The sequence below is a fragment of the Netta rufina genome (genome assembly GCF_964035555.1).
Source record: "Netta rufina genome assembly, chromosome: 3".
Taxonomy (NCBI): domain Eukaryota; kingdom Metazoa; phylum Chordata; class Aves; order Anseriformes; family Anatidae; genus Netta; species Netta rufina.
The window spans coordinates 51165172-51188329 of NC_140125.1; the positions used below are offsets into that span (position 1 = coordinate 51165172).

Sequence of the window (23158 nt, forward strand, 5' to 3'; positions counted from 1 at the left end):
TTCCCATAATTTTAACTGTTGATTTTTAAAGGTATTTGGATGCATAATGCCTCAGAAAGGCTTATGAGCTAAGGCAGTGAAAATGTCAAAACAAATCACTAGAAAATGAGGTCATTGTAAAATGTAGAACATGACAAATTGCTGTCACAGCTGCAGAGTGTGTGTAGCTGAAAAGGTCTTTTGGTGAGAGCTCCAAGGGCACAGCTGAAGAGGCATGCACAGTACCACTTGCACGTGATGGATTTTGACTTTGCAGTGAGGACTTGCAACACAGTGTTAGTACTATACGAGCACGTTCAGAAGTAAGTAATTTGAGAACTGTGCTTTGGAAAACTTCATTGATGCAAAGTTTCTCCTTTATTTTTTTTTGCTCTTAACTAAGTGTTTTGGGGAGGCTCTTGTTCCCCTCTGCCCTTTTAGAAATACACAAGTAGAGTCACGATTCACCTTACTCTGGTTTTGGAAGGTAGATTCCTGCAGAGACTAGTGTATGTGTGTACATACCTACGTGCATTTATTTTGTAGGAAGCTGAGAAAGGTTGCAAGTTGGAAAGAACAAATTCTTAGTCTCGGTCTCACGTTATGTGGGCCAGACATACTGACAGCACTTTCCCACTGTGACACAAGAAGAATGGGGCCTGGGAGAATAGCCTGTACAGAACAGCTATGTAGCACCAGGCCCTGACAATATTTTATTCTTGTGCAGCAGACTTCAACTCATTTTCAAAAAATGATTTTGCACCAGATACTGAAGTGTAGTATTGGAAGGGAAAGAGGGAACAAAACCACCACGTATATTCAGAATGCTGTCACTGAGCGCCTCTAGGTGATATAAAGCTTAGCAATGCCAGTAGGAACATCAACTGCACAGGGCTAAGGAAAGAACAGTGAGCCACACTGGACTGAAAGAGAGAGCTGTATAGACTTCCCTCAGCCAGTCTTTTGCAGGAACTCTCATTAACAGGGTTTTTCTAGTACAAAAGTTCCACAGCAATGCCTCTCTATTTTCTGTGGGGTTACAGCAGCTTCAAATTTGCCACTGGCAGCTGCATGTCATTAGTTGCTTCTGAGTTCGGCATGCACATGTGCTCAAACCCTGCTGAATGATGGGGTTTGTGTTTACCATTTTCCTTTGGGAAAGTCTCCACGTTGCAGAAAGGAAAGATGCAGCTTTCAGCTTTTTGTTGCTTAACAGGATTATTGGTCATTCCGCACTTTTGAGCAGGTACAACAGTACTACAAAAAGGTGCTAAAAGTTGTGTGTACAGTTGGCCTCGTGCCAGCTATAGCATGTAAGTCTCAAGTTAGCCTTTTCCCATCTGCATAAACCCCGCTTATTTTAAAACTTTTAGAAATTGAAATGTAATGAGAAAGTAACCCATCTTTACATCAGACCAATCCAGGGGCTCTGCTAGTGTGTAGCCCTTACCGCTGCAGGGTAGCTGCCTGTACCCAAAGTTCATTCAGCCAGGTGACTGCTGAAGTAAGCAGGGATGGTAATATTTTCTTTTGGTTGTTCTCCATGAATGGTATCATCCAAAAGCATAAATTTTGCTTAATTCGCATTAGTATACCAGCAGAGTTTCCTTTGAATATGAACATACTTGAAGGTGCCTTTCCCAGTCCCTTTGGCAGAAATGTGAATATGACATCGTAACCCAGCAGATCAAACCCAGGAGATGAGCTAAAAAAAGAATGATATAAACAGCAAACAGACATAAATCCCCTGTAAGTCTGATGCTGCAAAGTCAGAGTAGAATCTATAGTTGTCAATGAGGGAAAGATGAGGTACTGTCTCTCATTTTATAGTGACGTTAGGAAAGGTAGGTAGAAGAAGTAGGACTGGGAATGTAACCTTCTTTTGGCCTATAACCTTAGTTTTTTTGGTAGATACTCAGTGAATTCTTGGCAGAATTGCTCATAGTAGTTAGTGTTATCTTGCTTCTGCTTTGTTTTCTGCTTGCACTTATTTTTTGGTCCAAGCTTGACTTACTTGATTTGCACAGACTGCCCTTCTGGGGTCATTATTTAATGCTGTTGGTGCAGAGCAATTTACAACACATCTGAGATTGTCATGTTTCATTTCATTTGAGAAATGACATTTATAGTGTAAATGCATTCCTGGCTCTCCAGAAACAGTTCCTTATGAACTCAGAATATACTTCTTATTCTATGTTTCAGCAAGCATGCTGATATATATATCAACTTTTGTTTGTTTCTGTTGCTTAATTCCTCACTTACGTAAAAAAAAAAAAAAAAAAAAGTAACACTGAGATTTTACTACCTTTCAACTTACATTATTTTTCCTTCTTTTACACCAAAAAGGATTTTTTTTTTCCACTTTGTTTAGCAAAAGGAATTAGAATTGCTCATTGACAAATTTTTATTTTCACAATGCCAAAACCAGTGTGGATTTGGTGGCAAAGATCTCATCCCATGTAAAATGTCCCTAGCAGTTGCTATGGAAAGTATGCTGTAATAAAGGAGATGGAAATGTATTTTGTGAAAGCATATCACTTAGTCTTCTGGAAAATGACAAGAAATTTCACTGTGTTCCTTCTCTGTGCTTTCTTTCAAGTCTTCATTTAGCCACTGCTGTTCATTTGATCAGGCCTCAGCACATTCCTACTGCATTTTAGGGAACATTTTTGCCTAAGAAGATGATTTGCTTTACATTTAATCAAAAGTGATAGTCATTTAATGTGATTCTACTTTGTGGAAATGCAAAGAATTCTCTAAGTCTAGTGGAGTCTAGTGGGCTCCCAATGTGTGCACATCTGAAGTTAGGATCTTCTAACTATACAGATGACTTCATTTTTTTTTAATGTTCTGCTGAGCTGTGCAGTGTCATTGTGGTATTCTCGTTGATTCATTTTTTAAATATATAGTATCAAAATGCTGTTGACTTCTAACAGAATGTTTTTTCACTATAATTCCACTAAATGAAAGAGACTTCCTGGCTAAATGTCTGCAGTGTTTACTACACAGTGCATGTGAACAATTATTGTGAATGCTATGCTCAGGCTTCTGTATTCATGCTTTTTTTCTCTAACTATCTGTTGTTAGTGGACCTCTTGGACCTGAATACAACAAGTGAAGTTTTCAAACAGCATAAATTGGGTCAAAATGACCAGCTCATTGGCGTCCAAGAAGTGATCAGCTGTCTCACCACCATCTACAGTGGACTTGAAGAGAAACACAAAGATATGGTTAATGTTCCTCTCTGTGTAGACATGTGTCTTAACTGGCTACTCAATGTGTATGATAGGTAAGTAACAAGTTTCTATTCATGGTGTGCACCTCAGAAATTTAATGTTGTATTAACACAGTATATACCATGGAAACAGAGTCGGTAAGGTTAGTACATGTCACATACCCAAAATGCTAGCCTTAAGGGATTGTCGTACATATTTTTCTGAGTTGATCTCCAGAGGAAGTGTTCATGACAAAAAAAAATAATGATGCAACCTTAAGAAGTTCTTTTCTAAAAAGTTGTACTTTTTGATAACTTTGACCCTGTAAAGTGCATTGGCTTGAAATTAGATATTTCTTACACTGTCCTGAGAGCAAAACTTTATTTGTAAGTAGCTACTATTTATTTTCTCAGACTGATCATTTATCCATTATTTTTTCTTCAGCTTATCTTTGCTTCCTAACTTCAGTTAGAAATCAGTTGCTTAATCAGTTCTTTATAAAAATGCATATAGTAAGCAACAAACCTTTTTCTTTCAGTAGTGTTTCCTGTTGCTCCCATTTCCCCTTGATTATTAAGTTGAATACATTAGTGCAGTTAATTCTTCAAGCTGATGAAAGACATTATTCTTCATTCAAACTTTGAAAAATGGAAGATGAAGGTTTTCTGTGATAAAATTACCTTTTACAGCATGTTTCCTTGCTTCCCTATCAAATCCATTCAAGAAAAGAAAAAAAAAAAAGAAATGCTGAGAGAACAGGCACCAATTTTAGACTTTTTTTTTTTTTAATTGGCCTTTAGGAAAGAACTAATTTGTCTCTTGGCATTTCTGTTGTTTATTGCATTGGTGTTATATGTATACAATGTCTCAAATCATTAAACTGCCTACAAAAAGCATCTGTTAGTTGCATGCTATTAACCTGAGATTTAATTACCAGTTCACGGATTAATGACAAAGTAGGAAATTCTTCAGACTTACCTACAGGTGTCTTTGTCCCTTAAAAAGAACCAATTTATTTTTAGAAATAGTAGACAAGCCTGTTGTGTTCTGGTATTTTCTGACAAATCAGGAATGATTCATTCTTCAAGCACAGTAGAGGAGATACATTTAATTTACTCAGTGACTTTTACTTCCTCAAGGACTCCAAGGTTATTCCAGAAAGCAACATCTGCCCAATAAAATGTTTTGTGATCTTAAAGCTCCTTGGGTTGATTAGTGCATATATATATATATATATATTTAATAAAGGTAAAAATAAGTGCTTTGCTTTTTTCTAATATGAGCCATGAAATAAATTGGTTGATCAATTAACTCGTCTGTCCAGACCTATATTTAAATTATCCAGAAGCTATAGCTGGTGATTATTGTTCTGGACTATATACTGTCAAATTGTCTAAAATGTCCAATAAAAATGGACTGATAACTTTCAGTACTAATGGGATAATTTAACACCCCTTGAAATTAGTTGTTTCAGTTATTTTAAAGTCTGTCATATATAAGATATAGTACATGTACTAATTGCAGGTGATGACTCATTTCAATGATGATTACCCAATGTCCATAAAGAAACTTCTATATGCATTGTTCTTTTAACCTCTTGCATTGCTTATCTAGTTCTTGTATTTCAGCTTCTAAATTTTCTTGATTTTTGTGATGTTAGGATACATTTGAGAGGAAGGATAACTATGGTATAGAGCATATGATACTAACCTTTTCTATGTCATCAAGGCTGTATTCAATGATCAGTCTCTATGGTCCAGTCTTGCCCTGAAGCATTACAACCGTTATCTATTGTTGCACTAATACACCAACTTAATGTAGGTATATTGTAACAAATTCGAACACTGTGGGAGTTAATATCCCAGGCCTTACCTGCATGTTAAGTTCAGCAAAACCCAGACTTCGGAAAACTGAGGATGCGGATGAGAGACCTGCTTGGTTAGCTCCAACCTTGTGCCCTGGTTTTGATGGTAATGGTTAGGAGCTTTTTGTGCGCACTTGAATTGCATTTGCTGTGTTTATATGTCTTGATTCATAGAGGGCTCTCTAGGAGCATCTGGAAAGTCTCAGGCAGAAGTAAGAAATGCTCTAGGAAGGACATGTCCCTCTGTAGGAAGGTGAGCTCTTCTGTCTGATACCTCTGGCTGAGCAAAGGGAGACATCTGTGGGGAACCTCAAAGATCTTAGAGGCTGCCTCTTGTAGAGGTCTTTGTAGATTTGGTCAGTAGCAGAGTGCAAGAAACATCATGTCATGGCAACTAACACTACTGTGGCAGAAGGAAGAATTCTTAGTAGTGGTTAGCTCTTTCATTTATTAATCATCATCACTATGTACAAAAATTATTAGTCCTTAACACCTGATGTTCTGAATTAGATATAAGCTTACAGCACCATGGAGCTCAAGTCATACTGATAACCGTGGACCTGTTGGTCCTTAGTTGTAGCATCAATGTGACCAGGCTCTTTGATAACAGAAGTCAGAATGGAAGGGGGCTCGTCTTCTTATTTCTCCAGTTTTCCTTGCTAATGCCCGATGTTCCCAAGCTCTTGTACTGCACCCCCTGAGGAGTATGGGGTTGACAGGGAGTGTCATATGGACTCAATATTGCTTATCTTGTCTTCTCTTGACATGATTATTCTCTTGACATCCTTACTGTGTATTCCTGTTTGTAATCTCTTATACTTAATCTTATCCTCTGTCTGGCAATGTTTTTATCATCTGGATGCTTCCTGTGTGCAACTATCCCTGTCATTGTTTGCCCTTTTGTTTACATTGTTTCCACACGTACATAAAGTGCTAATATTTTAATGTCTGGCTATACCATCACAATGTTACAAAATATTTGCCTAACATTGTAGGTAATGAAGGCCTGGTACTCTTATATTCAACAGGATAATACTATTTATATCCTGATTAATATGTTCATAAATTACAGATTTCACAGACCTCTGTTTTTACTATGGTGTAGACCGTGGCAAGAGAAGTTTCAGTCTTTTTTCTCCAGTGCTGCTGAAAAGCGGTATAAAACAGTTAGTTAGGATGTTGTTTAGAGAAAGGAATAAAGTCTTTGTAATTAAATAGTTAAGATGCATATTTCTGGAAAGTTTTTGGAGAGTTTGCAAAACTCATTTTCCTGGAAAGACATACCTTCAGGTCATTTTAACCCCACATTAATGTCTGTTACTGAATTTCATAGGTTTTTGAGGAAAAAATGCTACTTTTAGGATTTTAGCAGTATGCTGTTTAGCAGCTGAGATGTTCTTCCGGCTGGGTAGAGCTGAACCATATTGTGTGATTCCCAAGTGCTCCACACAGTTTGTGCCCTGTGTAGTGAGGCTGGGATTATATGCCCTGTATAGTGAGTTGTTTATTTTTTTGTAAAGTGCAATTGCTTGTAGGTTCAGAAAAGGAAATGACAAGCTATGCTTCATATCTCAGATTTTCATGGGACTATTGCTTCTGTTATTTTTGTTATCTATTCTTCCCCCATCTCCTCTTCTGTATCCTCTAACTCCAGTATCTTAACTAAGACATAGGGTAAAGGCATTCTCCCTTTCTCTTCTAACACTGTAGCCGTTTTTTGCTCACCCTTTTTTAAACTCATTTGCTTATGGTATTTAGGATAGTAAGAGCCTTTTTTGTTGTATAAAGCAGTTCCTTAATATTATGTGCAGCTGTGTGGGATTTCTGTAACAGCTGAACGGTTGCTCTGTGCTTGGATGGAGAGTCCAAGCCATGCAACAAAGTTGGTTTTTAATTGTGCTTCACTCTCTCCAGCCTCTACCTGTGCAGCATGACACCCTCCCATGCTCCTGACCATGATCTCTTTTCCTTGGCCAAAGGATACAGATATCTGATTCCCGACTACGCTAGTTCTCTCTGTGGTATATGCCTTCAAGGCACTCTTCCTCTTACCTGGACAGAAATTATGCATTTTTTTTTTTTTAATGCAAATTTTGGCAGGTTTAAAAGTTGAGTTAATTCTGGGTTCTCTGCCAGCTCCTTACATGTAGTAAATGAAGGTGCAACATGTAGATCACACCTGACGCATAGCTCAGAGCCTGCCTCGTACACACATACATTCAATAGAATCACCTAGAAAAAGAGGACGTTCTTATTATTATTTCCTCCTCCTTCTTGTCTCATACCACTCCTTTTTCCCACTAAAAACAAATAAATAAAAATTCCACTTTGAGGAAAAGGAATAGCAGTATTGCACTATTAGGGCAATGAATCCATTGACTGAGGCTGGAGAGCTGATACATCCAGAGGGTTGAAGGGGCTTTAGTAAACACGAACAGTGCTTGTGACAAACAGCTATAATATTTTTGCCATTCTTATCTGAAGACAGATCAGAGGTCAATAATGTCTCATTTTATACTGCCTGTCATTATTGTATTGACTAAGAATGGGCAACTTGCTCTAACTGGTTAATAAACGTATAATGACTTGGATTTTCCTTCACCAGGATCAAAGTGAAAAATATCTGAGCTGCTAAAGTGGTCTTATCAATTGACTTTGTAATAACAAGCTTGCTTGTATTGCTATAAAGTGTATCTGAATAGTATATTGGCACTTAACACTCAACCAATAAATTTTGTATGAATTCAAGCTTTAAACTTCCCTAAACCATTTGACTGTAAGGGCTTGATTTTAGATGTTTGTATACACAGCACAACTAGACAGTTGTGGGATTCAGAGAGACCTTGACAGGCTGAAGGAATGAGCCAAGTTCAACTAAGGTAAATGTCATGCTCTCCCCTTGGGGAGGAATAACCCCACGCACCAGTACGGGCTTGAGGACGTCTGTCTGGAAAGCAGCTTTGCAGAAAAGGCCTTTGAGCATGTGCTTGTGGCTAAGGAACATGTGTTTGTGGCTAAGGCCACCAGGCTCCTTGGCTTCATTAGGAAGAGCATTGCCAAGCAGGCAGAAGGAGGTGGCAGCACTGGGAAGGCCATTTGTGGAGTACTGGATCTGATTGTGGGCTGCCCAGTAAAAGAGACATGGTCGTACTGCAAAGAGTCTGTTGAAAGGACCCTGAGGATGATTAAGGTCTAGGAATACCTGATGTATGAGGAGAGGCTGAGAGCTGTGACTGTTTGGCCTAGAAAAAAGACTCAGGGGGATCTCTTTTATGTGCATAATTACCTGCTACAGGTAGTAGAGAAAGTAAAGCCAGGCTTTTCTCAGCGGAGCCCAGTGACAGAACAGGAGGCAATGGGCACAGACTCTGCTTAAACACGTAAGAAAAATATTTTTGTATTTTGAGGGTGATCAAACAGTGCCAGGGGTTGCCCAGACAGATGTTAGGGTCTACATCCTTGAAGATTCAAAAATCCAACTGGGCATGGTCCTGGGCAACTTGTTGTACCCTAGCCTGCTCTGAGCAGGGGCATCAAAATAGATGATGTTCAGAGGTCCATCAGTGATTTTGTGGCTCTGTAAGCTGGAAAAACTTAAATCACTGAATTGGAAGTGTCAGTGCTATAAAGTCTGTAGATTTGTTGGGAGCTTTTTTCTAGATTTTTTTTTTTTTTGGAGAGGGGGGATTTTTGTGGGTGTCTGTTTTTGTTTTGCTGTATATAGGATTTCAGTCCTAATATTTAGTTGTTTCCAAGAAAAAGACTATGGGGAAAACATGCTGCTCTTCAACAAAATGTAGTATTTCAGGCTTGTGAATTCTGTTTATAGTTTATCAAGGAAATGCTTTTTATGCATTTTTTTCAGTTGCTTTAACAACCTGCTAAAATCTGGAGAAGTTTGAAGCCTCCGCATATATGCCTTGACCTTTAAGCTGCAGAGTTCTCCTGAGCTTCTACCCTTGATAAACAAATACTCTAGTCAGTTCTGAGTTAAGTGAAACCCAAATAAATACTCTGCTTTGCTTTTCTTTTGAATACAAAGTTAAGGCACAGACAACCATACACAGGAAAGAATAGTGAAAGAACATTATCAAGGTTGCGAAATGAACCATTAACGAGTTAGGGTATGCCAGAATGATGTCTTGTCTGTGATTGAAAGAGGTAATTTGAAGCTAAGCTTGAATGTATAAAATAGGTGGCACTTTTATAACGTTCTGGAAAATTGGGTCCCGATTTTCAAGCTAGGCAGTAAAAGTAATAGGCACTTTTGATTAATTTGGCAATAATTTCTCTGTACTTCTGTTCCAACTTGTGGAATAGAGAAGATAATACCATCTAGACTCACAAGACTAGGTGATGGTTGTGAAGACAAATGCATTAATATTTGTAAGGAGGTTAGGTAATTTACGGAGAGCCCAGGAATAGATTAATGATTTTGTATTCAGTGCAGCATTTGTGAAGTAAATCAGACAGCAGAACATATGTTGAATGGGGAGGACAGAAAGAGATATCTAATAACCACGCCAGAATTAATTAAAGGATATATCACCTTGCATGACAAAAAAGACCAAACTAATGTTTGGGGTGATATTAATTCTAGTATTATCTTACTTGCTGGAGAAAGACACAGCTAAACTTAAATGCAGGGGGTTGTGTACAAATGCATACAATTTAACTACTGTTCTCATGAACAGTTTGCTGCGTCTTATCCGAAGGTAAGTTGTGTGGTGTTTTCTGGGCTTTGAAAACAGAAATCATTACATCTCAAGTATGCTTCTTGCACTGATCTTGAAATTTGAAATTGACCCATTCCATATGCCCCAGTTTTATTGTTTTCATATCTGTTTGAACAGTGTTTCTTGCAAGTTTAAAATCACTTGCTTTGATAGCCATTTACCTGTTCTGAAGTTTGCTTAAGGTTTGATTTATGTTTTTGGACGTTTGGGGATTTTTTTACACGTTGGGCATGATGACCCTGAAGTCACGTTCCTTAGAAAGAACAACTGCACATCACCTAATTACTGCATGTGGTTGGCTGTTTGTTTACAGGAGCACATGTATATCAGAACATTTTAAACATAGAAGGAAAAAAGGAAGTGGAATAAACTCCTTTGATGTGAAAACTTGGTTTTATATTGCAGTCTCTGTTTCCTACTGGGTTTCTTGCTGCATGCTCATGTGCATTATTTCTGTGAATATCACATTCTTAAACCATGTTGTGTGTTTTACAAGAGCTAAATGTCAGCCCTTTTAGAGTAATATGAACTGTTTTGACATATAAACCATTTAGTAGGCAAGTTAAGTTTTATTTTTTTTGTAAGGGAAGCATTCTTAATGTGACATGCAGTGTTAACTTGTTTTGACTTATACAGTATGTTTGAAGTAGAACTCATCAATAACTTTGCATTTTGAATAGATTGAATTAAAATGAACTAAAAAACCCACTGTATTACATTGTACTGTCTTTATAATTTCAGTGGCCGAACTGGAAAAATTCGAGTGCAGTCCTTGAAAATTGGCTTGATGTCTCTTTCTAAGGGTCTTCTGGAAGAGAAGTACAGATGTAAGAATGTATTTTTTAAAATGCTTGGTGTATATAATTAGAAGTCTTGTATAATAATAATGTACATTGTTGCTAAATTTGCCATGTAACACTTCTTGTGCTGTAGCAAGACTGTTTCCTTATGAGTAAGCAAAAATAATTGTTCTTTTCATAATCATAGAATCATTTAATGGCTTTGGTTGGAAAAGACCTTAAAAGTCATCCAGTTCAAAACCCCCGCCATAAGCAGGGATGTCAACCTCTAGATCAGGTTGCCCAAAGCTTCATCCAGCCTGGCCTTGAACACCTCCAGGGATGGGGCATCTACAACCTCTCTGGGCAACCTATGCCAGTGCCTCACCACCCTCTGAGTGAAGAACTTCCTCCTGAACTCTAATCTAAATCTCCCTTCTTTTAGTTCAAAACCATTCCCCTTGCCTTATTATCTGTCCAAGCAAAAAGTCGCTCCCCATCTTTTTTTACAATCCACCTTTAAGTATTGAAAATTTGCACTGAGGTCTCCTCAGAGCCTTCTCTTCTCTGGGCTGAACAACCTCAACTCCCTTGGCCTATCTTAGGAGAGGTGCTCCAATCCTCTGATCAACTTCATGGCCTTCCTCTGGACCTACTCTAACAGGTCCATGTCCTTCCTGTGCTGGGGCTGCCAGACCTGGATGCAGCACTCCAGGTGGAGCCTCACAGGGGCGCAGCAGAGGGGGACAATCACCTGTCTCGACTTTCTGCCCACTCCTCTTTTGATGCAGCCTGGGATGCAGTTGGCCTAGTAGGATTGATATCCTGACTGGAAAGTATCAATGTCAGTTATGTATTGTCATACTGCACAGCATTATACTGCTTCCAAAAACAAAGGAAAATGTAGCTGTGTAGAAAAGCTAGAGTAGTGGTCTACTTGACTAATTCTGTTCAACGCTGATTTAAAAAAGCAAACAAACAAACCATATAACGCCTCTTTTTGTGTGTGTTTTTTGGGGGAAAAATCAAGCAAGTCAGTGTTGCTTGGAACAGTCTGATATGTCCGATAAGCAAATAAATAAACCTAAATCCAGCAATTGTATTTTCTGGTCTATGAAAAAGATGATTTGAACTCTGAAGATAATTTTTGAGTGCTTGTGCTTACTGCCAGAATTGTACAATGAAAGTTTAAAATAGATTGATTTAAATAATCTCACAAGCTGAAGAAATACTGAGCAGTATGAAAATATTTGACAAAAGTAATTGCAGGAGCAGAAGAGAATTGAGGAGCTTTGTGGCATAACCTCATGACAAATACAGGAGAAGAGATTAAGCAGTTTATAAGAGTATCACAGGTGATGGATAGTTATGTATTAGGCACAAAGTCTTAAAATTGCTATTCTTTGCAATAATTGTTTTACACATTCGGGAGAATGATGTAAAATGTATAGCGACAGTATTTGCCATGTACTTATGGAGCTCTGCAGCAGTTTCTGCCTTCCTTATAAATGTTTGTATGTAATCTGGTAATCCTGGTAACTAACATTGAGCAAAAGTACAGGTGTCTTATGCATTGAGGCATATCTCAGCATCCTAACTAGAGTTTACTTTTTTAATTTTAATTTTAATTTCTTTGTCATTTGGCATATCTATTAAGTAGTCCATAACTAAAAGGGCTTGGGGGCAAACCTTTGTTCAGCAATGATAATTCAAAAGGTAATTTACCACTCAGTGCAAAATAAAAAGGGTTTCTACGATATAAGATTTAGGCTGTGGATAACAGAATTTACCAAAAAAGGATTAAACAAACAAACAAAACAGCTGTGAATAAACTGTCTTTAAACGGCTGCCATTAATCAGTTAGTATACTTACGGTTACCTAGCACAGACACTGATGGAAATGACTGAGTTGGATTAGCTTTAATGTATTTGCTTTGTGTCTAGCAGTAAAATAAAAGTGGCAGCAGATCTGCATAGCTCAAGTTAACAGAGTTGGCTCTTTCTTGCAGGTTGCTGTGAAAAATCCTAGAAAATTAATGCAGAAGTCGTCTCAGGAGACTTTTGTGCCAAATGATCGTAACTTAAACTTGAAATACATCTGAAACTGAAATGGTATCTTGGTCTCCTAAGGCAGAGAATTAATAGTCAATTTATGCATGCAGTTTTCTGTTAATCCTGTTCTGATCAGTGTGCCAGACTTTGATACCTTTAATGTATTGTTAGCTTTATCGTCTCTTTCCTGATGAGCCATGGAATTGCCACAAAGCAAAATACTTCCTCAGTGTGAAAGAAAGTTTTTGGGAGAAGGAAGAAAGTGACAGTATTATGGATGGATTGTGAGCATGTGGTGGGAATGCAGTCAGCATTTTAGGTCCTCTGGCATCACCTGTGTTACAGCCTGACCTTTGGTATTAGCTCTCTCTTTTGTTCAGTTTTTATCACCCCATACTAATCATCTACTGCTGAGAGATGTTGATATCTGTTGAGTGCTTTCAGATCCTCTAGTGAAAAATATAATGGAAATGTTAAGTGTTTTCAAGAAATTAAGGAAAAGTCACTTGAAAGGAAGAGCAGTACCCCAAATACACATGCTTAATGTGAATTTTCTGCCTTCTGACTTTTCCTTTCTCAGAGCAGTTCCTGACATTTGCTTCTGCTTTTTGGCTATGGCTCTTCTAAGTACTTCTGAGTCTTTGACAGTCCCAGGCTTCTCTGTGCAATCATTGTAAGACTGTGGTTGGAGTCATTTGTAGAGCACAGACCATGCCAACCACACGTTAAAAATTGTAGTGCTAGAGAGGCATTTATTTTCAGAAAGCTGATTGTAAAATAGGCATGTTTCTTGTTCAAAAAACTTTTGGATGGACCCTTCAGACATTTGCAGACTGCTTAACCAGCTATCTGCTTGAGTGTTTTCTCAGAGATCAGACTTTCAGGGGTCAGCTTGAAGAAACATAATTTCTGGGCTGCTGAGATATTAGTTTTCTGAAATAATATGTAAATGGGAGGATAATTTCAGTTTATCAATAAAATTCTTTCCCTCTTACTTTTTTGGGGAAATCAAACTTTTTTTTTCCTTTTTCTTTTTCTAATATCAAATTTTTCTTTTCCTATTTGTGTTACGTTTTTAACGGCCACTGTTAGTCACACGTTGTTGACTAACACTTTATTTCCAAAATTGGTAGATCTTTCCTATTCAGACATTTTAAAATCCATTTTGCCAGAGAAATTTCTCTTAAGCTTCTTTTAGATGCTGCACTGCAGGGTTGACATGAGAATGAATCTTTAATTAAAAAAAAAAAAAAAAAAAAAAAGAAATGCGCCATTAATTTCAGAGAAACATTGAAGCCTCGATTAAAGAATGCCCTATTCTAGAAAATTTTTAAAGATGTGAATCACAGAATCATAGAATGACGTAGGTTGGAAGGGACGTTAAAGATCATCCAGTTCCAATCCCCATGCCACGAATAGGGATGCCAGCTGCTAGATCATGTTGCCCAGGGCTTCATCTAACCTGGTCTTGAACACCTCCAGGGATGGGGCATCACATTTCCTCTGGGCAACCTGTTCCAGTGCCTCACCACCCTCTGAGTAAAGAATTTCTTCCTAATATCTAGTCCAAACCTCCCCTCTTTTAGTTCAAAACCATTCCCCCTTGTCCTGTCATTGGTGCATTGGCTGGGAATCATGCTTAACTTCAAGCACATGCCAGGGTGCTCCTGTGAATAAAAATGGACCTGTGAACATAACTGAGTTCCAGTGATCTGGTTACATCTCTGGTTGTAGAGCAAATAGTCCAGAGCCCCTTCTGTTTGTGAAGCTGATGACCTGATCTGAGTTTTTCCATATTGTGTTCTCTTTAGTCTTCAGAATGGGGTGACAAGTGGGAGTTACCTATTGGAAACAACCCCTGAGTGACCTTACTTTCACATCATTCCTGGTGATTTTGGGGGTGTTAGTTGACTTTGTTCAGAGTTAGTTGACTTTGATCGAGAGTGTGCCAGGTACACTTTTAACAGCTTAATGATACAGGTGAGAGGGTTTTGGTGCCTGAGCCTGGGCTGTAGTGCAGTTTAATTCACTAGCATAAAGATAGCCTTTAAAAATAGAGAAGGGGAAAAAATAAATAAAAAGAAAGCGCATGACCAAGGACAATATTTGTTTTGTTCCAAAATATTCAGAAAACAGTAACAAATAGAATTTGCTTGTTGCTTGTATTACCATTAGTTGTTCATACATTGTCACAGGGCTTCTGAATAATGAAAAAAAAAAAGGAAAAATTTGAACCACTCAATTTTAGTGTTCCACATGTTCCAGGAAATAAATTTTCAATCACGTAAGCAAGTCCTTCCAATAATACAAGTTTAAAATTATGTGTGATTATTCAGAGATGATTCTATGACTGGTCATGCAATCAGGAGACAAATGATATCTCAGAGGTGTGTATTTTCTAAGGGACAGCAGGAACTTTAACTTCCTTCCCTTTTTCTCAATGTTAAAGGCAGATAAATGTCATAGTGCTATGTAATATATAGAAATACATTTGTGTGCATTTCACTTTTACCTGGCCTCATGCTTAACACAGAAAGGCAGACTGGCAACAGAAATAGAAAACATTGCATGATGTAGACTTTGGGTTATATAATTTCATGCACAAAACCTATAGGATTTGTGGTAAGAAGGAAGAGCTACTTGAAAATCTCTACCATGAAGAAGTTTAATTTTCAAGTGTTACCTTTCCTTGAACACCCCTGGGACAGTGATGCCACTACTTCCCTGGGCAATCCATCCCAGTGCCTGACTGCTCTTTCTGAGAAGAAATGTCTCCTTATTTCCAACCTGAACCTCCCCTGGCACAATTTGAAGCCATTCCCTCTGGTCCTATCACTAGTTACCCATGAGAAGAGGCTGAACCCCAGCTCCCCACAACTTCCTTTCAGGTAGCTGCAGAGAGCAATGAGGTCTGCCCTGAGCCTCCTCTTCTCCAGACCAAACAACCCCAGTTCCCTCAGCTGCTCCTCATGGGACTTGTGCTCCAGGCCCTACACCAGCTTCATAGCTCTGCTCTGGGCATGCTCCAGGGCCTCGATGTCCTTCTTGTAGTGAGGGGCCCAAATCTGAACACAGTACTCGAGGTACAGCCTCACAAGAGCAGAGCACAGGAGATGATCACCTCCCTGGTCCTGCTGGCTACACTATTCCTGATACCAGCCAAGATGCCGTTGGCCTTCTTGGCCACCTGGGCACACTGCCGGCTCATGTTCAGGTGAGCATTGACCAACACCACCAGGTCCTTTTCCTCTGCACAGCTTTCCAGCCACTCTGTCTCAAGCCTGTAGCACTGCATGGGATTGTTGTGGCCAAAGTGCAGGACCCAGCATTTAGCCATGTTGAACCTCATCCCATTGGCCTCTATCCATCAACCCATCCTGTCCAGGTCCCTCTGCCCTCTAGCAGATTGACATTTCCTCCCAGCTTGTTGTCATCCGCAAACTTAATGAGGGTGCGCTCAGTCCTGTGCATTCTGTGTAAGGATGTGCATCTTGTTTGTAACATGTGCATCCTGTTTGTAAAAATGCATGTGAACAAACAATGGCACATTTTCTATTTTTGCATACTCTTAATTAAATTCATATTTGAGTGTAACTTTCAAGGCTTTAGACTGCACTAGATTCCTTGCAGCTACTTGGATGATTTCGACTTGACAGGGCTAGGTTTATGATTTGATGTTTTGACAACCTCAGCAAAAGCCACAAGGTGTGTTGTTGGACATCTTACTACTGTTTTGGTAGGAATTGAATGAACTTTTTGAATTTTTGAATATCCACTTCTATACCAACGAGTAAGTACATTTTTTCAGGTTGTCCAGCTAAGTTGCTGTTTGGGTCCTGCTGGTTTTCATCCTTAAAATAGTAATGTGAGTCTGGATTTAATTTAAGATTAAGCAGGTCTTTTTTGTTTGTTTGTTTCTGCTTTTTGCTATGGCTCAAGTCTGAATAATCTTTACTTTTGCTTCCCAAATCCTTCTTGTCTTAGTCCCATATACAGTTTTACTTAAGATAACTGTATTTTGTATATAAACTCATACAATATTGTACGTGTATATGTACAAATACCATTTATAGCAGTACTTAGTTTGTGGCTTCTGACATTGCTGGTGGGTGACATATGGGATCCCCATCCCCACTGGTGGATATGAAGTACACCGTGTCAGAGCTAAAAGGAACCCTTCTCCCTTATGTCTGCCACTTCAGAGCTGCTCTTGGGACATTTTCTTTGCTAAGGAACAGATCCTATGTTTCTTTAAGGAGGATGGCCAGCTAGCAAGAACATTTTGGCTTTTCGTGCCTTTAGTTAAGGAGCTTCTCCTGTGTTGTCACACCAATTTCATTGAGGATTTGGGGAGGAGGGGATTTATCATCCAATAACCCCCGTGCACTTCAACATTCAGTGGTTATGGTGCAGCTTCCAGTGTGAAGCTTTAGTTGTGGTATTATTTTTTATTTTTATTTATTTTTTTGTTTGTTTTGGTTAAGTAGGCTGTTTTAGAGGATTTTGAGCCCTCCAGTGTATTTGCTGATTTCCTACTTGCATCAGCCCTAGCTGATCACTCTCCCCCTTTTCTCTCCTGACACGTCATTTTTCTTCTATTTATCAGCTCCCCAGTCAACTGATGCTTTAGGGCTTGGGGAAGTACTTCATCCTCCTCCCAGCTACAGTAGTGAGTGAATCGTTCTTGTAGCGCCCATTTCCACTCTAGATTGATAAAAGCAGAAAAAATCAAACGGGTGTTCTTTACCCTATCTATTTTGTTTTTGAAACGGACTCAGATACTGGAAAACTATTCCAACTGCAAGTAAAAAAACTAGCTGGGATTTGGGATTGCCAATGTGAGCCTGCAGCAGGGCAGTACTTGTTCTGTCGGTGCTGTCATCCATGGGCTTTGTCTCACTGCTAAGTGCTGAAGATGCTGCAGCATCTGTTTGAGTAGGCAAGAAAAACACAAGAAACTCTAAAAAAAAAAATAATCATTCACTCATCTGGATTTATGTTTTGTGAAAGTCTTCTCTTCTGCCTCAGCTCCCTTTGTCATGAGAAAAGGTATGAGCTGTCTTTCTGAGGCATGCTGACAAAGCTTGACAGTTACTCCAAATGAAGGGCAAAACAATTTGCAGAGTGTAATAAAACAGTTTCTCTTGAATGTTTCTGAAGAAAGCTGCTCTGTTTCTCAATCACAAGTGCAGTCAGACTGAATTTTCAAATTTCTTTTATTTCTAATCTATTACCAGTCATTCTGGTAGGAAACATAAGTAGTAGGGGAATAGTGTAAATCTACTACGGTTTCTTTTGTAACTTACACCATCCACTGAATTTAAAGCTATTTCTAAGAGATCAATTCAGTGTTCAATATATTTTCAGGAGAGATTAATCGTGTGACTAAATATCAATGTACAACACCACAAAGTTCATAAATAAAGGATTGTTGGGAGAAATGTGTTAAAAATATCTTGCTGGAAATTTTAACAATTACAAATATATTTCAAAAATCAAAGGAATCTGTAAATGCACTACTTTAAGAAATATTTTCTGTACTGCAGTTAGGCTTATTAATTCAATAGTTTACTGTGACTCTTAAGCAGGAACAAGCAGTGTCTTTCTTCCCAGTAAGTGTCTGTGTCGGGAACAATTTCTTGATCCTTTCAGCCTCAAATTTTTCTGTTGTTACAGTCATCCCAGAGCCTGCATTTATGCTGCAGGGCTCGACATGTACCTTAGGAAATCAGTAAAAGGAAAGTGCATGGGAACAGATGTGGTTATCCAGGAAGCAAATGTGATTCCTGTTAAGGACAAGTTGTGTTTCTGGCTGGCTGGCTGGTGCTCTTGCTTTAAGCTATTTCACGCTGCCAGCTGTGACTTGTGCTCATTTCCAGTCTCAGTTCGCAGCAAACATGTCTGTTTCCAGCCAACCTAAGGAAAGCATAGATTTTGGCATGAAGTAGGGATTTCTGAAAAATCTTTTATTTTTTTTCTTCCCTTGTGATAACATAGAAAACTTCATAAATACTAGGGGAAAAATGAAGTGATGATGAATTGGCACAAAAAGCTATCCTGGTTTTATGTTGGTTTATTTTGTCGTATAGCTGTTCATGGATAAAAAAAGAACTGTGATAGGTCCTAGTTTAATGTACAAATTTGTCAGGAGGATATTTATCTTAATTTATGAATTTTATAATTCTTAATTTTTATTTATCTTAAATATCAAGATACTTATTTATCTTACCATAAGAAGCTAAGTACGATTTAATTCATTTGACCTGACTCTTCTAGTTTATATGGTTACAGATCCAGAAAAAACAGTCAAAGTAATCAAGATTAGATGAGGGTAAACTACTGTAAATGAGAAGAGTGGTCATCTGTAGCTGGATCTGAATTACAGAAATGGCAAAACTCAAGCTGTGGTGTTACTGAATAAAAAGGGATGTCAATGAAAATGAAATGAGCTAGTGCCTTTTTTTGGTGTTGCAGATCTCTTCAACGAAGTGGCGGGTCCCACAGAAATGTGTGACCAGAGACAGCTTGGCCTGCTGCTGCACGATGCTATCCAGATCCCACGGCAGCTTGGGGAGGTGGCAGCTTTTGGTGGCAGTAACATCGAACCCAGTGTGCGCAGCTGCTTCCAACAGGTGAGATGATACACATCTTCATGGGAAAAACCTCTATCTGAGCAATTAAGGCTTACTTTTACATGGCATAAAAATGGAAGAGGAATTTCAAAACATCTATTGAGTTTTGAAGAGAAACGAATTTGCTCCTGCAACTGAATTGTTGTTAAAATTACTGGGAAGTTATTGTTGAAGTGTAGCTGTGAAAGTTTGATTCATCATTTAGGAGAAAATCAAACAAATCACTTTTTAGCAAAAAAGAATATATAATTATTTGTGTTTATGATAACATTGACTGCTTCGAATGATGTTAAAAATTATGGTAGTGGCCAATTATCCTGCTTTGCAGTGTTCAAAACAACATGATACTGTGGGAACAACATGCTTTTATGTTCTGGAACAAGATCTGATCTCAACAGAACAAGAAAATGATGTTGACAGTAATGTTTGACTTTGTGCATCAGGATATTATTTAGCATTATTTTTCTGACAAAAAAGATTGCAGTTGCACAAAATTTCAACCACAGTCATTTATGTTTCGTGAGCCATTATGCAGCAGATCAGAACATAAAATAAAGCTGTCTTACTGCCTGCTGTTCAGGTCCGTACTACATGCAGGGGGTTAATGAGGCTGCACAGAACGTCTGTCTGTTTAAAGAAAATGAGAAGGAAAAAGATGTCGCAATGGAACACAACCTAACTCAGGATTTGTCAGGGATGCCAAAGGCTCTGACTGTTTGGTAGTGATAACTATATTGCTGGAGTTTATTACTTCTGTGAAAGTGTCTGCTTTAAGCATTGTCAGAAATTATATATTGATTAAAAATTCACTGTGGCATATATAAAAGTACTGAATTCAGTATTTGTAGTTTTATTGAATCCAACAGATTAAAAGTTATAGAGAACTTCTAGGACATTTTTCTTTTACCATTCTTTTATAGACATTTTTATGTTTTCATCCATCACCTTGAAAAATTCAGTTGCGCTAGCTTTTTTAAGCTACATATTTACTTAGCTTGCTGAATTCATTTCTGGACTTTAAGATGGCTGGGATTGAAGAATTATTTATCCAGATCTAGAATAATATGCTCAATACATATGGAAGTTGTTTTGACCAACTAACCATGTAAAACTTCTCTGAGGTTTTAACATTGCTTCTTCAGGCAATAAGGGATGGTGCTTGACATCCATCACTATCCTCAAGTGGTTTAAGTCACACTTAAAATAAATTAATTTTTTAGTGACAGACTTTTCTGTCACAGACGAATGATCTTTTATGTTCTTCAAGGATCTGCCCCATCCACCATGCTGTTCAATTGTGGGTGAGGTGCACTAACCAAGGTACTGCTTAAATACACTCTGTATTATTATGATTATACTGGTGATCCAGTTGCATCCCTTATCTCACATGAATGCCTCGAGTTCTGCTCCTCGTCATTAGGAAAGCATAGACAAAGTATGCAACGGGATGTCAGAGCTATCTCAGCCTAGTGAAAACAAGTATTTTGCTGGTAGGGAAAGCTTGTTATTCCTTTCTTCCCTGCAGCTCCATCTTTGTAGCAAAAATTGGCTTGGATTACATGTATGAATAGTTTAAGAAGTCTCATGTTGCTTTTTGTCACGTGTTACCATTTAAGTATAGCTTTCACTTTAAATTTTAAACTGTTATTTCCTGTGGGCTCAGAAGGACAACCTGTTCTTGTTGCTGACAAATAGGATGAACGTAATTCCTTTACAGCTTGGCTCTTCTGTTAGTTACAACTTGAAGAGAATGGAAACATGTTTATTTGCTTCTTAAAACAGTCATGCTAATATTTCCACTCTGTCGATTTCTTGCAGTGATTGCCTATAAAGTGGCAGATTTATTTTCCTCTGTTTATTTATCTCTATTTATTTGTGTGTTTAACATGCTAACTGGTAAGAATATCATGGGCTCAGAATCCAATTAAAAATTTCTCGTGAGCCTTAAGACAGTTACTAGACCCTCACAAGCAGTACTGACTTTTAGCAGTCTGGCATCAGTCTTAACTCAAAAGAAAACCATGTCTGAAATGCAGAAGGTACTTCCCTTTAGCACTTCCCTTATTCTTTCTCAAGTCCTTTCAATTCAAAGATGGCTTTATCGTGGACTGCTCCATCTTTATTACCATCTGTCTCCTCTATCACAGCTGTTTAGACCTATCTGTTCTTACTGGCTAACTTAACTTGTTTTCTTTATTTGTATTTTAATCTAAGTTGTTTCCTGTGTACTTCCAACTGGTTCTACATTATCTACATTAACCTGACATGACTCTTTGACTTTTTTTTTTTTTTTTTAATTATTAAATTCTAAGTAAAATCTGTTTGTGGAGGGGTTTTAATTCTATTGCATTTTTTATTGTTGTTGTTTGTAAATTATTTATTTATATATGTATGTATTTACTTTCCCCAGAACCACAACAAGCCAGAAATTACTGTAAAGCAGTTTATAGACTGGATGCGCTTAGAGCCGCAGTCTATGGTATGGCTACCAGTTCTACACCGTGTGGCAGCTGCAGAAACAGCAAAACATCAGGCCAAGTGCAACATCTGCAAAGAATGTCCGATTGTTGGCTTTAGGTAAGAGAAGGGGTTACATGCACATTCTCCAGCAAGTATGGTTCCTTGTTTGTTTTTCCACAATTTTCCTGATTTATGATGGGAACTGCCATCCCTGGTCAGATTACAGTGTGGATCTCACTGCAGGAGCTCCTGAGCTAGTGTGTTTCTGGCTCCTGTCGTCCCCCTGTTAAATACCCAGTGGTCTTGTGACTGACAGGTGTGTGAGAGGGAGTTGTTATCAGGTATTTTGGCAAAAAAAAAGAAAATAAAAATTAAAAAAAAGACTTATCCATGTCTTAGGTGGAGCAAGAAGACACACGGTGGGTTTGCTGGCTGCCCCACCTCCTGCATAAAGCTTGTGAAACCAAGCCATTCATGCCAGCTAGTACTGAACACCCTTCAACAGCTATCCTTCCTTGCTTGGCACAAACATCGATATGTTCCTATGATGAGACTTGCATAGTTCTTGTCACAAAGCATTGAACACAATCTAAGTTTGGTCTTCTCAAAGGAAGCTGTGAATTCTTAAAGCAAAAATAACTCCAGGGGTGACATTCTTTTTATTCTCCTGAACTCTATGATTTAGCTATGATTTATCATTATGAGGCATTGGATAGTTGGTACCCTTTCTGAGTACTGTTATAACTAGCATGCATTTGCGCATTGATTGCTCCAGTGTGTAAAATGATGCAAAATGAAGTAGAGGAGTAGAGCTAAACATAGTTGTTGGATTTTTCACTGTTGTGGTTGTGAAGTTGAGTGTTTTGTTTAGGAATGATAGATCAGTCTTTCCTGTAAGCAATTTTAAGGCTTTTTTTCCAATATTAAGGCAGATGAGTCATTTTTGTTCCTTGTTCTTTCTTTTCCTCTCCTTCCTTCTGTTGTTTTAAAGGTTATATATTTGTAAGAATCCTGGGGTCAGATTTGTCTCACCTAGCTTTGGACATGTTAGCGTTAGTCAGTATTGTAAGATTGAGCTAGTGACTTTTACTATAAATAGGGAGATGTAAGTAATCTGATCAAACTTTGTTGCCTGTCTTAAGAGGAGATGAAATCCCTCTAGATGTTCCTATTTTTCTTAATTAATACTTGAGGGAGCCTAGGGTGGCTAAGTTCAGTTCAGAGATCTCTCAAATGCCTAAACTGGGACTGGTGGATCTTGTCTATACTGAGATATCTAGTGCGGAAAAAGATGTCATGGAGACAGAAGACAAGGGAAGATGAAAAGGATGACTCATTCTAAATCATTTCTATAACGAAGCTAGAGATATGCAACAACAAAAACATCTAGCATCTTAGCAGAAGGTAGATGTGGCTATTTAAGACACAGGCTCTGAGTAAA

General features: G+C 38.3%; 1 protein-coding gene across 3 annotated transcripts in view; it reads left to right on the plus strand.

Annotated features, from left to right (window-relative positions):
• Nucleotides 1-23158, plus strand: part of UTRN (utrophin) — a gene marked incomplete at its 5' end in the record, with an annotated part of 369309 nt that overhangs the window by 309010 nt on the left and 37141 nt on the right. For all 3 annotated transcript variants that reach the window (XM_084284598.1, XM_084284597.1, XM_084284599.1), the window contains 4 exons: nt 3067-3268; nt 10536-10621; nt 19100-19257; nt 21668-21834. In XM_084284598.1, the coding sequence (XP_084140724.1) occupies nt 3067-3268; nt 10536-10621; nt 19100-19257; nt 21668-21834 (613 nt within the window). The remainder of the gene's footprint in view (nt 1-3066; nt 3269-10535; nt 10622-19099; nt 19258-21667; nt 21835-23158) is intronic.